Source organism: Corvus kubaryi, unplaced genomic scaffold (assembly GCF_017639235.1).
Source record: "Corvus kubaryi isolate FWS band 111438036 unplaced genomic scaffold, C.kubaryi_AGA036_p1.0 136, whole genome shotgun sequence".
Lineage (NCBI taxonomy): Eukaryota > Metazoa > Chordata > Aves > Passeriformes > Corvidae > Corvus > Corvus kubaryi.
Window position 1 is genome coordinate 10968483 of NW_024580670.1, and position 16105 is coordinate 10984587.

Sequence of the window (16105 nt, forward strand, 5' to 3'; positions counted from 1 at the left end):
CTGAGTTACAGAAGGGACACTCCTGTTTAAAGAGAGGCGGAGTGTTTCTGCTTAAAAAGTGCCTTGGTAACAGACAAGTAAAATCCATGTCTTCTCACTTGTAGCCTCAGGCACTAACTAGCTGAACATGTTACCTCCCACATAACTGTGTCAGGAGAGATTTTGCTTTCCAATCCACCTGCTCCTCCCATCTGATTCAGTTTGAGGCTAGAGTCCAGTATTTTGGACACCAGATTCAAGAGCTGTTTCATGGTCAGGAGACTGCTGGGTGCCACTGCAAGGACTGTGACACTGCTTACGTGAAACAGGAGGTGGGGGATCCACACTTACGGTTCCTTTGTATTAACCAGCCTCGCCTGTCAGCCCCAACATGGTGTGTGCAAACATAACTCTCCTCTTCCACCTCCAAGGACTGCTCCATGCCCTTGACTGCACACATCCTTCCACTTCGGCTGAGCACTGCTGCTCTCTGTGTCATCTCCTCCAGCCAGTGCATAAAGATGGCAGGGCTCACTCCCTTTGTCCCTGCTGTGTCACTTGGTGTTGCCAGGCTGAAGCAGGACAAGGGGTGATGTTCAGGGCCCCAAGGAAAGCTGGCACTTGTTGCTGTACCTGCTGCAGCCTGCTGTGCTTTGACAGTCTCACTTGCCTTGCAAGTGTCAGAAGTGGAAGGTGCAGACATGGTGTCCAGGGCAGCATTACACCTTTGTATCATCACCAAATTCCACTCTTCTGGGACATTTTATCTCTCTCAGATACTCTATCAGCTTTTATTAGATCAGTCTACTGAACAGGATATTACTTCTCATCTGAAACTGCTTTGCTGTTCAGGTGCTGAGCAACTGCAGGGACAGATGTGACTGTCTTGTTTCAGAGCTGTTCTACCAGCCTAGTGATTTCTAGTATTGGGCATAAATTTGCACCACAGCATACCACCTGAGCTGCTCTCCTGTGTCTCTGCCTTTTTTTTTTTTTTTTTCAAGGGGAATTCAGTCTCTAGAGCTCTTCCTGTGCTGCAAGAAGCCACGAGTTTGCAAAATCCTAGTGGTGTGGTTGGATATTCAGGAGTCTGGTGCTCAGGTGAGGTCACCCCAGCGAGCCCTCTCACATACACCAGTCCATGTCTCCAGTGTAGCAGGAGCTCTGTCCCATACATGGCAGCATTTTAGGGATGGTTTTAGCTGCCCAAGCTCAGCTCTTGTCAAAGAGACAGAGCACCCCAGCTCAAGCACAGGACCACTTGTAGGTGGCACCCAAAGTTAGCAGTGAAAACATGGACATGGTGTGTGGTCTTCCAGGAAGGACAGACAGAAAAGCTGTCTGTCCACTCACCTGCCCAGTGCCTGGAGAGACAGTGGCACCCTGTGGTGACACTGGCTCATCACAGTGTGTCATCTGGGCCTTGTCAGACAGCACCACCTTAGCCAGGTCTTGGTCTGCCTTCCCTTAAGCCATAGAATCATTTAGGTTGGAAAAGACTGGACATTAGGAAATAATTCTTTATTGGAAGGGTGCTCAAGCCTTGAACAGGCTTCCCACCGAAGTGGTGGAATCACCATCCCAGGAAGTGCTCAAAAACGATGCAGATGTGGTGCTTAGAGACATGTTTTAGCGGCAGGCTTGGCAGGGCTGGGTTAACAGTTGGACTCAATGACCTTTGGGATCTTTTCTAACCTTCATGGTTCTGTGATTCTGTGACCTCTAAGATCATCAAGCCCATGGTGGTCTCTAGGACCCTACAAGTGGGGGCATCTTGGGGATGTCCCTGTGTCTGTTCCTCGCCAAGCACCAGCCAGCTCCCTGTCATGTGTCACAGAGAAGAGGCTGAGCCACTCTCCTATTTATATCGTGATGCTTCTGCTTTGCTATTTTAGTACCAGCCTGAATCATCCAGCTGGGCTCCTGGAAGAGCCATTTCAGATTGTCAGCTGCCTCTTCAGTCACTTTTGCTTCTGGTGTCTCCTGTTTCAGGGTCACTGTCCCACGCTCGAGCGCAGCCAAGAGCAGAAATAGCCTGATACTAAATAGTGATCAGAAATGCTTCAGAGAATGCAGATCTCCAAAATCCAAACCACCTGCTGTTATGCAAGATCCTGTGGTCTGGGAGGAAGCATTCCATCTCCTTGCCAAACATCAGCCCATTGCTTGTGTTGTCTCGCTAAATTCCTCTTCCAGTCTCTATGGGACAGGTGCTCTTCTTCAGTTCCTCTCCCAAATGGCATTTGCTTGCTGCACTGAACAGCTGGGGAGACAGATGTGTTGCCAGAATAGCTCCAATCAGCTCCCTGTTACTGTTAGCACATACAGACTGACATAACAGAAAAAAACCCCAAACCAACAACAAAATGCCAGAACCTCTTTCCCACCTGTCGTCATTTCAGCGAGAACCAGAACAAAGGTGATTCAACTGGGTCAGTGAGAAACCCGGTGAAGCCAGGCTTGATTTTAGCTGCCAAAGAGGCAGACGTGAGCACGGGAATTCACAGTGGGATCTCTCCGGTGACTCGGGTGCCCGGCAGGAGGACAGCCCTAGAGCCCAGAGGGAAATGTTTGCCAAAGCTTGCCAGTGCCGCCCACCAGCCCCCGAACCCCCTTGGCCGGGAGTGGCCGGCGGTGACCGTGGATGGCCGGGGGTGGCCCTGGGTCCTTCCCGCTCCAGGCTCCCGCCCCCGCCTCATCCATATTCACAAGGGGGCGGGGCCCGTCCCGGCTATCCATTATTCATGAGGTTTCGCGCGCTTTTGTGACCACGTGGGTCGGTTTTCGCGCGGAATCCGGCGGGGCAGGAAGCGGCGGTGATGGCGGTGAGCGGCCGGGCCGGGCCGGGCCGGGGCCGAGCCGGGGAGTTGGGGGCCATCCCCGCGGGGTGCGGGTCCTGCGTCCTCCCCGCTGCGGGACACTTGGTGCTGCGGCCCTGCAGAGTCCAGAGAGGATTTCGGGGTGGGGGGGGACAGTGGGGGTGCGCTCGGCGATGCTCCCGAAACGCCGAGGGAAGTTTTCCGCGTGCCCGGCGCCGCACAGGAGAGAGCTGGGCCGGGGCAGGATCGGACCCTTTCGCTCCGCTCCGGCTGCGCTGCCCTCGGAGGACGGATTTACCCCGCCTCTCCCCCTCCATATGTTTCCATTGCCATTTGCGAGGAGGGCTAATTATTATAACTCATCGGTGATCCATATACCCCCTTTCTGACCGCGGCCCGCATCGCAGAGGCCTCTGGAGGCACTGAGCCCCTCTCTCCCCGCGGTCCCCTGCCCTCACCCCTCTCCTGTCCTTGCAGGACTCCTCCGAGTCGCAGGCGGCGGTGACCAGCCCCGTGCGCAGCTCCCGCCGCGGCGATGCCTTCACGTCCAGCCCCGGTCGGGACCTGCCACCCTTCGAGGATGAGTCCGAAGGGCTCCTGGGGACCGAGGGGCTCCCCGAAGAGGAGGAAGAAGGGGAAGAGCTCATTGGGGAAGGGATGGAAAGGTAAGGAAATCGTTGGTGGGGATCGCGTCCGGCGATGGATGTCAGTGCAGCCAGCGACGTGGAGGGGGCTCTCAGGCCTCGTGGGTCCCTCTGCTGTGCTGGTAGCTGGGGTGAGGGGGCTGAAGAGCTGCTGGGCAATGGAGAAAGGTCAGAGTATGGTGTCATTTGAGTCCTGGAAGAACTGAGCAAAGTGCCATCATGGTCCAGGGTGGGTAAACCAGGATCTGCCTGGATGCATGATGTGCATCCAGCCCAGCTCTTTACTCCCGCAGACATGAATTTTAATGTTGTTTTACTTAGCCAGGCCTGCCGGCAAGCTGAACTTTACAGCACAAAGGCTTGAATGCTGGCATTCCTAACAGTGGAGCTGGAGCCCTTTACTGCAGGCCGTCTTCCATTAGGAAGTGCCTTCCTGCTCAACAACTTCTGTCCTGCTGCAGAACAACTGTCCTGACACCTGCCCAGCAACAGCCAGAGAAGGGCTGCAGAATTGCTTTCCTGGCCTGATTCCCTGCTCTGTGTGTGTGTGCTAGGGACTACCGCCCCATCCCAGAGCTGGATGTGTATGAAGCAGAGGGCCTGGCCCTGGATGATGAAGATGTGGAGGAGCTGACTGCCAGCCAGCGGGAAGCCGCCGAGCGAGTGATGAGGCAGCGGGACCGCGAGCTGGAGCAGGGCATGGGCCGCATGAGGAGGGGGCTGCTCTATGGTAGGTGCAATGAACTGTACCAGCTGTGCCACCCTGAGCGCTTGGTGATAACCCAGCCCTTTGCAGGGAGCTGGGCTGTTTACCCTCAGGTTAGCAGGGAGGTTTCTACAGCTCCAGTGTATCTGGGCTCCTAGTGAAATCACTGGCTGTGGGCTTGGCTGGATTCCCTGGTGCATGATCCCTTTCCTTTGCGTTTCCTAGGAACTTATTTGGTGTTCTTCTGGTTACTGCTGAAACAAAGTTAGGATCCTGGGCCTGTATCAAAGGGTTGGGATTCTACCAAGTGTATGCTGTAGAGTTTGTTTGTGTTGGTGCTCCTGTACAGACTTTTGTGGGCTGGATGGAAGGGCCTTTGTTGCACTTTAAGCCCGTTCCTTGGTCAGTGCATTAATGGACTTGAATGTGTGCTGTTGCATACAACTCTTCCTATTCACACCCTTAAAATCTTAGCTATGTTATGGAAAATGTAGGAGCATGTCTAGAACTGGATTTAGGCTGGGCCTGGGATGTCTCTTGGTTTGTATTCCGGGCTGTGACCTCTTTACTTCCACAGCCCATGCAATCCCACTGTGACTAATCCAAAGAGTGGGAATGGGAATCCCAGATCTTGAGCAGTTTTTCCTCCCAACCCTTAGACAGTGACGATGAAGATGAAGACCGTCCTGCACGGAAGAGGCGGCTGGCGGAGCGGGCTGCCGAAGGCATGGAGGAGGAGGATGAAGACATGATTGAGAGCATTGAGAATCTGGAAGACATGAAAGGGCACTCAGTGAGGGAGTGGGTTTCCATGGCAGCTCCTCGGCTTGAGATCTATCACCGCTTCAAGAACTTCCTGAAGACCCATGTGGATGACCATGGGCACAATGTCTTCAAGGAGAGGATCAGTGACATGTGCAAAGGTAGGGCTGGGTCACTGGAGACTCTCTCTCTTTATGTGGGTCACGGTACTTTGTGGTGATCCAGTCCAGAGGTGGATATTTTTCTGCCTACCCTCTTTGTTCCAGACATTGAATCAGCACTTTAAGAAAGCCTGATGCTGATGGAGATAAATGAATAATGGAAACGTGCCTAGTGTCTTCTTTGGTTCTGGCTGACTAATTAGAAGGCCTCTGGCGTCTGCTCCTCATTAATATTCATATCGTAGAAATGCTAGCAGAAGAATATGTGGGGCAGCAGACAGTGGTCTGCAAGTTAGTGATCTGAAAGAGACAACAATTGCTGGCTGTCTGCACCAGTTACTTTCTCACACTGGAAACTGGATTATCCAGAAAGGGGACACAAATAGACCTTGTGACTTTGGAAACCATGTCAGTGTTGCAGCCTTGTATTCTGACTAGGCTCTGCCAGAAGAAACGGTCATTAAGGCTGTCATTGATGAGTTTTAAAAGCAGAAATTGTCACATCTAGGAACAGCTCATGTAGCTGTACTTGTTGTATTTCTTCTTTATATTGAGCAGAAGCTTGAGCAGTGGAACAGGATCAGTTTTATAAAGCTAGGAAATAAAAGGCATTTGTCTCATCCATTTCCACAAACATAAGACACAGCAGGTTTTTTGCCAGCCATTCAGCACACATAATGTCTCTCCTATTAACTTCTGTTTCCTGGAGGTCTCTGAGAGAGTTGTGTGTTGGGCTGAGGCTTTTGAATCTCAGGGACACTGAGCCTGGGAAGTATCTGTGCAGAACTGGAGAGGAACAATCACAAGCTTGGTAGTGATGAAGAATTTGTTAGAAAAATAAATTTAAAAGGCTTTTCCACCCATTTTCAAAGTGTTAACCTCTAAACATTTTTCAGGGAAAGTGCAGAGATCTGCTAACTGCAGCCTGTAGGATACAAGCTTGTCTGTTCTGGCAAACTCCTTGAGGAGTGAACAGACTGAAATTACAATTCACCCCATCTTTTTCTTAAGAGAACAGAGAGAGTCTGGTGGTAAACTACGAGGATCTGGCAGCCCAGGAGCATGTCCTTGCCTACTTTCTGCCTGAGGCCCCGGCAGAAATGCTGAAGATCTTTGATGAAGCAGCCAAGGAGGTGGTGCTGGCCATGTACCCCAAGTATGATCGTATCGCTCAGGAGATCCATGTCCGTATCTCCCACCTCCCTCTGGTGGAAGAGCTGCGGTCACTCAGGTAAGAGCAGAGCTACCAGCAGTGGCTGTGGGGCCTGTATTAGGCTTTGGGGTGCTCAGCACTCACCTGTGAACTAAACCTCTGGGTAAGTCTAACAGGATTGCTGAGCTTAGCACAGGGAAAAAAATCATACTAAGGATGAACTTTCAGCATCCCCAAGGTAAACTTGTGCCTTGCAGCAAGAGTATTTCTGGAGCATGTTTTGCTTTCTGTGCCCTGCAGGCATCCAGCATATCTGTCTTTCCTCAGGCAACTGCACTTGAATCAGTTGATCCGGACCAGTGGAGTGGTGACAAGTTGCACAGGGGTCCTGCCTCAGCTCAGCATGGTCAAATACAACTGCAGCAAGTGCAACTTCATCCTGGGACCCTTTTTCCAGTCGCAGAACCAGGAGGTGAAACCCGGTTCCTGTCCAGAGTGTCAGTCTCTTGGCCCCTTTGAAATCAACATGGAAGAGGTAAGAGATGATGTGTTTGCCTGGATGAGGCTGGCTGCTCATCCTGCTCCACTGCCTGTTCCTCCCAGCCCTGCCTTGGCTCCCACCCTTTGAACAACTTGGTGTGGGGAGAGGGGTCTTCTGCTACATCCAGGGGGCTGTGAAGATAGGTCCATTCGAGCTCTTGACCTGAATGACTCAGTTTAGCAACCGAAAGTAATTTGTTGCCACACTGTAGGTGTTTGGATTGAGTCTTTTACACAATCATCTCTGTCGTACACAGTTATTTATTCATATTTTAGAAATGCAGACACACGCTGTCCAGCTCTCCTTCCCAGGCTGGGTCAGTCTGTCCTGATCTGTCAGCTAGGGAAACCAGAGAGCAAAATCATTGATGTGGAGAGCTTCTGACTTTCATTCTTTGCTTTGATACCTTTAACTATTACTGTATCCCACAGCCGTAGGGAGGAGAGGAGAGAAGATCCAGCAGGCAGGAATTGTGCAGCAAGATTGATTTATTTAAATATTTTACAAACTCTTTTATAGACTTTTTTCTTCATAGTCTAATTGGACAAAGGACCAGCCACCCCTTGGGGTGATTGGCTAAAATCCTAAAACATCCATTGTCAAAATATTTTTCTACTGTACCATAAACAAGGCTTTGCAAGGTCACAGGTGTTCATAGCTTATAGAACTCTGCTACTATCTTCATGAGAGAGAAAAGTGTCTCACGGGCTTAGAAAGAAGCAAGAAAAATTCTTGCTAGCAGCAATATTTGTATCCACATTTAACAATCACAAGTGGAGCATCCTTCTCCCAGGAACTGCTCCAGTATTTGGGTGGACAAACACTGTGGAGGCTGAAACACAGTGGTGAGATGCAGCAAAGTGCTTTCCTGTCCTCACTATTGCCTATCACACCCTGGGACTGCTCCTCACAACCTCCATGCTGCCATGTCCATAGTTTTCTAACTGAAGTACAGTAAATCCTTGAATGGCCCTTCTCTCTGAGGTGCCTGCTGACTTGCTGGGTAACTTTGATTTGGTTGCTGCAGACGGTCTATCAGAACTACCAGCGCATCAAGATCCAGGAGAGCCCTGGGAAGGTGGCTGCAGGCAGGCTGCCCCGCTCCAAGGATGCCATTCTCCTCGCTGATCTGGTGGACAGCTGCAAGCCAGGAGATGAGATTGTGAGTACATTGTTCAAGTATCAGGAGAGCACAGGGTAAATTCTGACAGCGACATCACGGGAACATCTGTGGGGATTTGGGGAGGGGTTGTCCTCAGATGCATTTGAGCAGCTACTTCTGAGCTTTACCTTAAAATGGAGAGGGTTTTTGTACTGTGCAGGCACTGACATAGCATTTCCTGCTTCCCAGGAGCTGACAGGGATCTACCACAACAACTACGATGGCTCCTTGAACACTGCCAATGGGTTCCCAGTGTTTGCAACTGTGATCCTGGCCAACCACATCGCCAAGAAGGACAACAAGCTGGCTGTTGGGGAGCTGACTGATGAAGATGTGAAAGTGATTGTGCGTCTGTCCAAGGATGAGCAAATTGGGGAGAAGGTGGGTCAGCCTCAGACATCCCTTCTGACAGCTTGCCATCACCTGGCAGCTGGATCAGAAAGGGATGAAATGGGTCAGCTGGCCAAACAGTGGTTAAAGGAACCCAGTTAAAGAAATCCCAGTTCTCTCTGAATGGTCTTCTGTAGCTCTCAGCCAGCTGTTGATGAGAGTCTGTTATAGGAGGGAAGTAAATAAGAAACTTCCCTTGTAGTTTTAGAGGTCAAATTTTCTGTTTCTCCTGTTTTCTGTTTCTTCCTTCTCTGAGCCTTCTACATCACAACAGGGCTGGAAGACAGGTGAGAGACAGACAGTGCTTATATCTGATCAGTTTTCTCTCCCTGTGTCTTAGAAGCCAAGTGGGGAAAGTTCTGTGAGGCCAGTGACTGCATCTCCAGTCCCCTAAAGGAGATGTTAATGCTTAGCTTAAGTTGTGGTAGATATTTTAGCTTTGCTTCCTCTATATGCTAAGACCTGAACCCAGTACTTGAAAGAACAAAGCTCCTGGACTGGTGCATGTTCAACCTCTCTTGGGTCAGAGTTTATTGTTGTAATGGGGACTTCACTCAGTTGCCTTGGCTGTGCTGTTGTTACAGTGACTGCTGTTGCAGTAGATGCAGCTTCAGTTGGGCCAGGAGTGTTTGAACTTGAGTGGTCTCCAGCATCAGGCTATTTTCAGAATACCCTTGAGAAAATCAGCCAGTTGGTTTTAATATTTGACTATGATGACAATTCATGTGCAGCATAACCCATTCAAGTACTGTCATGTGCAGTGAGTAAGCCTCTGATCAAGGTCTCCAGCTTTGCAAGAGCTGGTAACAGCCACTGTGATGTACCTTGTGTACAACAGGGTTGTGGAGGCAGTGGCAGCAGCTTCCAGCACCAGACTAAATAATCTGCCATGCCCCAACAGCACCATTTTTGTGAAGCTCCTTTAGGAACAGGGGGTGGGTCGTTACCTTTGAAAAAGCCCTCACACCCTGGAATACTCTTTGGAGACAGCAGTACCTTAAGTGTAGCTTTAGATATGGCACCTTGCTGATGTTTGTGCAAAATCCTGTTCAGAACTGGAACTGGTATTCCCTGGACAACTCCTCTGCTTTCCCTCCCAGATTTTTGCCAGCATTGCCCCATCTATTTACGGACATGAAGATATCAAGAGGGGCTTGGCTTTAGCTCTTTTCGGTGGAGAACCCAAAAATCCAGGTGAGTGTCACTTGTGTCCCTTGGTCCTGCCTCACTCTGGGGAGGGCAAAGGGACCTGGGTTTGTCTATGCCATTGCAACAAGAGAGGTTAGAGTTGTCTATGTGGCTTGGTGACAGAGAAGGTTTGACAGACTGAGGGACATCTGTGATTGAACTGGCTGTTTTATCACACTGAAAACTCTGGTGTGACAGTAGAAATGCTACGACTGAAAATAGCTCCTGCTACAAACCTGGGCAAGTTTGTATCCCTCCTCTAGGAGGTCACATTTAATGCTCCTTCAGAGGTTTGACCTTCTGGCACCCTGATTTGTTATCATCTCCTCTGAAGGATGTGTTAGTCATCTTTGTAAAACAGACTTTCTAATCTTGCTGACACATCCTGTCTCCAAAACTGACTTTATTTCCCCCCTAACTTTCCTGTAAACTGGTTGCCATGCCTCCTGGTTGCCCTCCCTTCATCTTTGTGGTGCTCAGGGCAAGGTTGCTGTCAAGCCATGCACTCAGCTGCCACATGACTTTCCCATTGCTTTTGTAGGTGGCAAACACAAAGTTCGTGGTGACATCAATGTGCTTCTGTGTGGAGACCCTGGTACAGCGAAATCCCAGTTTCTTAAGTACGTGGAGAAAGCATCGAGCAGAGCAATTTTCACCACTGGCCAGGGAGCTTCTGCTGTGGGCCTCACAGCCTATGTGCAGAAGCACCCGGTCAGCAAGGAGTGGACTTTGGAGGCAGGAGCCCTCGTGCTGGCTGACAGAGGTGTCTGCCTGATTGACGAATTCGACAAGGTGAGCCCAGCCTCATCTCTCTGAGAAGGAGTAGCTGTGAAGGGACCAGCTGTAACCTCTGTCCTCTGAGGACACACTGTAACTCATGGTGACATCTCCCAGATGACCAAAGTTCCTGCAGTTTGCTTAGGCCCTTGGTGGTCCATAGTGCAGTTGGCTGCCTTTTCAGAGCATCTGGAGCTGATTCTCCTTTTGTGTTTGGCAGTGGGGTATAGACATAGATTCACTCTCAATCATTCTTGCTTTCCTGTAGATGAATGATCAGGATAGGACCAGCATCCACGAAGCCATGGAACAGCAAAGCATTTCCATCTCCAAAGCAGGCATTGTCACTTCCTTGCAAGCTCGCTGCACCATTATTGCTGCTGCCAATCCCATAGGTAAGTGTTGAGAGACTACAGGACCATCCCAGGCTCTCAACATAAATCCACGGCCATGAGAGCTGTGGCACAGCTTCCCTTCCCTCTGCCTGGTTCCTTCAGTCTGGAGCACAGATCAAGTGAGCAGAAAAGTCTTCAGTAATGTACTGGAGGTCTGTCCTTCCTCCAAAGCTGCAGCCTTGGGGCCTGTTTGACTTGGATTGTCTGTGTGACCCAGGTGGGCGATATGACCCGTCGCTGACGTTCTCGGAGAACGTAGACCTGACAGAGCCCATCATCTCTCGATTCGACATCCTGTGCGTGGTGAGAGACACAGTGGACCCAGTGCAGGTAGGGGCTGTGCCAGGAATCTGTGTGTGTGCTGGGCTTTAATGCTGCTGTTGGGATGCTCAGCTGCAGCTGCCCACTGAGTTTTTTCTGTCCAGTGAGTGTGCTCAGTGTCTCTTGGTGCATTGCTCCCTTGTAGGATGAAATGCTTGCCCGGTTCGTTGTTGGCAGCCATGTCAAGCACCACCCAGGCAGCAAGGAGGCAGTGAATGGGGACACTAATGAGGTCATCCTTCCCAACACGTACGGGGTTGAACCCATTCCTCAAGAGATCCTGAGGAAATACATCGTCTATGCCAAAGAGAAGGTCCACCCCAAACTCAACCAGATGGACCAGGACAAGGTGGCCAGGATGTACAGTGACCTCAGAAAGGAGTCTATGGTGAGAATACTGAGGAAAGGAGGGAAGAACTGTATGTATCTAGACTGCAAATCAGCCTGAGACTGCTCCAGCATATGTTGACACATTCTTGCCATTCCCATCACAAAAGTCTGTGCCACTGTTTTGTGAGAGACAGGCAGATCCTGCAGTGTCTGCTGAACAGATGATTCTTCATCTAAATGCAGAGTCTCGCCTGTTGGTGATGTGTGGACTGATGGACTGGACACATGTACAGTGCCTGCCATGGCAAAGTCCTTTTGTTGTCACCCAGTCTGGCAGGCCCACAGGAGATGTTTGCATTCACTCAGATCCACATGCTCCTGGTCCATTACAGGGAGCCATTATCTATAGAAATGCCCTTCTCTTTTGTCTGTGGGATGCCTCAGGCTTGTTTCATGCTCTCCAAGTGAAAGAGGAATTTGCTGAGGTGTGAGGGAGATTTTTGGAGCTTGGGAAAACTATATCTTTTTTGATTGGCTCTTTGTTTCTTTAACTCCTAAAATCTGCTGGAGGAAACTGGATTGCTAATCTTGGAAAGGCCCTAAACAGTGTCACAGAGTGACCCCGCAACATCCCCTTGCACTGTGATGAATTCAGATGAACAGGGAAGCTGTGCCAGGCTGTGTGGCCGTGCCAGCAGGTGGCAGAGCCTCCTTAGCCTGAGTCACCCTCAGAGGTGCAGAGAGCTCCCTGCAGTGTGAAAGTAACTGCATCCTGGGCCAGAAGGCACCTGTCTTGTATCCTTGTTTTGTATCCTTGTCTTTGACCCCATGTCTTGTATCCTTCAGTAACGTGTTGCCTCCTCCCCTTTGCTCTCAGGCAACGGGCAGCATCCCGATCACGGTGCGGCACATCGAGTCCATGATCCGCATGGCCGAGGCGCACGCCCGGATGCACCTGCGCGATTACGTGGTGGAGGATGATGTCAACATGGCCATCAGGGTGATGCTCGAGAGCTTCATCGACACGCAGAAGTTCAGCGTCATGCGGAGCATGCGCAAGGTGAGGCGGGCACCGGCTGAGCCGGGGGCTGTGGCTGCTCCCCGCGCCCTGTGGGTTCAGCTGCAGCCTCCTTGCACTGCCCGGGCTGTGGGAAGAGATGCTCTGCAGGGGCTCTGTCCTGTGCAGACAAGCACTGAACCTGTGTAAATGGAGTACTGTGGGTATGAAGTGTTAAAGAAGTTCCTTGTCTGACCATCCAGGAGCCACTCTGGCAGTCACACTAATGCCACCTGAGCTGGGACCAAGGCCGCTTCACAGCTACACACACCACACTCACAGTCAGACAGGGTTTCCTGACCAGCTTGACCCCAGGTTTCCCACAGCAGAGACTCAGACAGCTGGGTACTTAAAGTAATTTAATCATGGTATAATAACAACAGCTCGAGCTGGGTGCCTTTGAGGAGGGACCCCAAACAAGGCACTGTTTCGTGACTGCCCCTTGTTAGTCTGTGGTGAGGCAATGTTTTTGTTGCGCCTGAGAAGGAAGTGTACTTCAAGCCTCTGAGTCAAAAGCACTGCCATGTCTCTTCTTTTTTGACACCTTGCCTTCTATTTTGGCACAGGGCTCCTGCTGCTGCTGCTGCCAGGTGATCAAACTGAGCAGGCAGCTTGTTTCTTCACATTTTTATTGGGCTCTCAGGGTACAGTTAAGCACAGGGCAGCACTCACTGTGGGTTAGTGTGCAGTCTGCCCTGTTCTCTGAGTAGCAGGGGCTGGCTCCGAACAGCTCTTGGCTGGTCACAGGCTGGCTTTTATCCACTGTTGAGTGTCTGCCCTCTGTCTGGACGACTCATGGCCTCTCTTTTTGGCCTCAAACAGCCAGCCAAGTGTGAGCGTCTGCTGGGCAGGCACAGGGCAGTCTGGGTTAAGAAGCCGCTTTGTGCCTTGCCCAGGGCCAGCCCTCCTGTGGCTGTGTCCCCGTGGGCAGCACAACTCCACAGCAGTGCACTGCTGGCCCCCAAGAGGCACCAGGGCCCCAGCGGAGATTCCAGATGGGAATAAGAGCAGTCAGCAGAGGAGTCATGGCTGTCAGAGGGCTGCCATTGCAGGTGCAGGTGGCAGCTTGGCAAGGCCAAAGTCACTTGAGGAGCACTAAGGGCACAGGTTGCAGCAGTGTCATTTGGTTCCCCCTGTGCTCCGTGGGAGGAGGGGGTTGGTTGATGTTGAGCACCACAGTGTGTCACTGTTCCTGATCCTCATGGCTCATCTCATCCTCCCTCCCAGACTTTCTCCCGCTACCTTTCATTCAAGCGAGACAACAACGAGCTGCTGCTATTCATCCTGAAGCAGCTGGTTGCAGAGCAGGTGATGTACCAGAGAAACCGCTATGGAGCCCAGCAAGACACCATAGAAGTCCCAGAGAAGGACCTGGTGGACAAGGTATGGGGCTTATAACAAGATGCCTCTGGGACTGGTTCATGCTCTCTCTGCAGCCTCAGAACCAGAGGAATTCTCAGACTTTTACATTATGATACCATAAAAAAGACTGGTGTTAATCAATATAACCTGGCATCAGGATTGTCTCCTGTGTATCTTCTCTCTTGTTTGGAAGGACCTTATTCTTCCCTCTCTGTTCTCATGCACCCCCATAAAGCTTTGGGGTTGGAATGGTAAATCCTGCAGTATGGTGCTTATGCGGGTGAATGAGAACTCAAGTTCCCTGGCATCTGCATTTGAAGAAGCAAAAGCAGAAAAATTTATGCATGTGAACTTTTTCAACTCCTCCTGAGGCTCCCTTGCCTCCTCCTTAATGCATCTTCATCCTGGTCCAAAGGCTGCATTTCTGACTTGGCCTTTCTGTGCAAAGTGTTGACCTTGCTTGGCACTAAAGCTGTGTTTGATTCCCGGGTTAGTGCTTTTTTGCTCTTTGCATTAGATGTGCAGAGTAACTACTTGCAAAGCCACAGCTTGGTGTTGCCAGGGTGACCACCCCCAGTCTGATGTCTCCCTTGCAAGACTGTCCCACTGGGTGAGGTTTTGGGGCTTTTTTTGGATAGGAGTTACATTCTTGCTCTGGTGGAAGTAAAAGGACGAGCTGAGAGCAGGCAGATGCTGAGCCAGCATCCTCTCTTGGCTCAGCTCAGCACTGCTAATGCTCCTTCCTCCTGACCTGCAGTCTCCCCTGCTACTGCAGTTCTGGTTCCTGCTGAGCAGAGCAGAGATTGCTGACTGTCAAATTTTATGCAGCCTCTGCTATGGAAAACCACATGGTTCTTACTTAGATTAAATAAACATTTACCTCTCCCCTCCTCTTCCTCCCAGGCTCGGCAGATCAACATCCACAACCTCTCAGCCTTCTATGACAGTGAAGTGTTCAAGATGAACAGGTTCAGCCGGGATGTGAAGCGGAAGCTGATTGTCCAGCAGTTCTGAGGCTGGCAGCAGAGTCTGCCACGTGCTTCTGTGAGATGAGACCTCCATCTTCCAGCCCTTCAGGAATGCTACAGGGATCCTGAGCCAGAGGGACTAGGCTGCACATCCTCTTGCTTGCTTTGTGCCTTATGGATTAAGGGAGTGCTGAGCTGCTGAAGACCTTGTAAATAGAACAGAATTAAGTAGTTAAATGCCCTGTCAAGTCTGTTTAGCAACTTCGTTCACTACTTTGCCTTGTAGCTAAGCACAGCAGGAAGAGAATTGCTGGCCGTATACATGCCATGTTTTCTGTTTGTTTGTCACTAGTTGTTACGGGCTCCGCTGCAGGAGGGACCAAGCAGGAGCATTTGGAAAGCATTATCCATGCCCCTTGGATTGCAAGCACCCTCAGGGATTCTCTGTTCCCATCTCTGGTGACTGTACAGCCTGATGGGTGATAATTGAAACTGCTTTCAACTCTCCATGAACCAGCCAGCCTTTCTGCTCCAGGCCTTCTTGCCTGACACTTGACATTTCCCCAGATGCCCACATGGGCTGACCTTGTGCTGGTTTCTGTGGGGGAGGAGGGGGCAGGCAGAGGGAGATAAGAACTGAAACAAAACATAGCTCTTTCTGATCTTAATGATGATCTGTGGGCAGTGAAAACTCCTTCTGTACCTGGTAGGGAATCTCCAGGAGCCCGAGTGGAGAGGCTTCCCTTGCCTTAGTGGGTGTTATCTCTGTGCAGCTGTCAGCAGGTGTGAATTTACAACTGAATCCAAGTGCTACCTTTGACACCTAAACTGAACACCCTCTCTCACACCCATCTGCTGAGAGTGAAGTACCCATGGTGCTGGTTTGGGGCATGGCAGTGGAGGAGGCCTAAGCTGGATGTGTTCAGGGAAGACAGGATTGGCTCAGTATTCACATGCAGTTTTCTTAGTATGTGTGTTTTAAATACATTTGTCTTTCAATACTTCTGTGTTTCCTCCTCTTTTGGTAACTCCTGCCACCAAGAGTGGAAATAAGAGCTTAAGTGAGCAACCTCGGTGCTGCATGAGCTGCTCAGCAATTTGTGGGGTTGGGTTTGGATACAATCACATCTCATTTGCTCTTCAGGTTAGTAGGGACTGCAAGTGCTTGCTCTCAGCTCTAGCTGAGACACTGGACTGATAGCAGGACACAGTTGCCCTGGACAGTGCCATGAACGCTGCCTTTCCCACCGAGGACCTGCCTGCAGCGGCACCTTCCCTCTCTTGCCTGTTTATGTTTGTTATCCCACTGCGACTGTCCCATCACAGTATTTCCCACCTCTCTTCCTTACACACACTTGGGTTAGACAGCCTTGATCTCATGCCTTGGCTG

General features: G+C 50.8%; 1 protein-coding gene across 1 annotated transcript; it reads left to right on the plus strand.

Moving 5' to 3' along the window:
• The first annotated feature begins 2700 nt into the window (after nucleotides 1-2700).
• MCM2 (minichromosome maintenance complex component 2) lies at nucleotides 2701-15716 on the plus strand. The gene is made up of 16 exons (XM_042016938.1): nucleotides 2701-2804; nucleotides 3276-3463; nucleotides 3997-4172; nucleotides 4808-5071; nucleotides 6083-6302; nucleotides 6552-6759; nucleotides 7793-7927; nucleotides 8117-8308; nucleotides 9418-9511; nucleotides 10047-10297; nucleotides 10551-10677; nucleotides 10895-11007; nucleotides 11144-11386; nucleotides 12206-12388; nucleotides 13613-13768; nucleotides 14651-15716. Exons 1-16 carry the CDS (start codon nucleotides 2799-2801, stop codon nucleotides 14759-14761), a joined length of 2667 nt encoding a protein of 888 aa, XP_041872872.1. The 5' UTR covers nucleotides 2701-2798; the 3' UTR covers nucleotides 14762-15716.
• The last annotated feature ends 389 nt before the right edge of the window (nucleotides 15717-16105 follow it).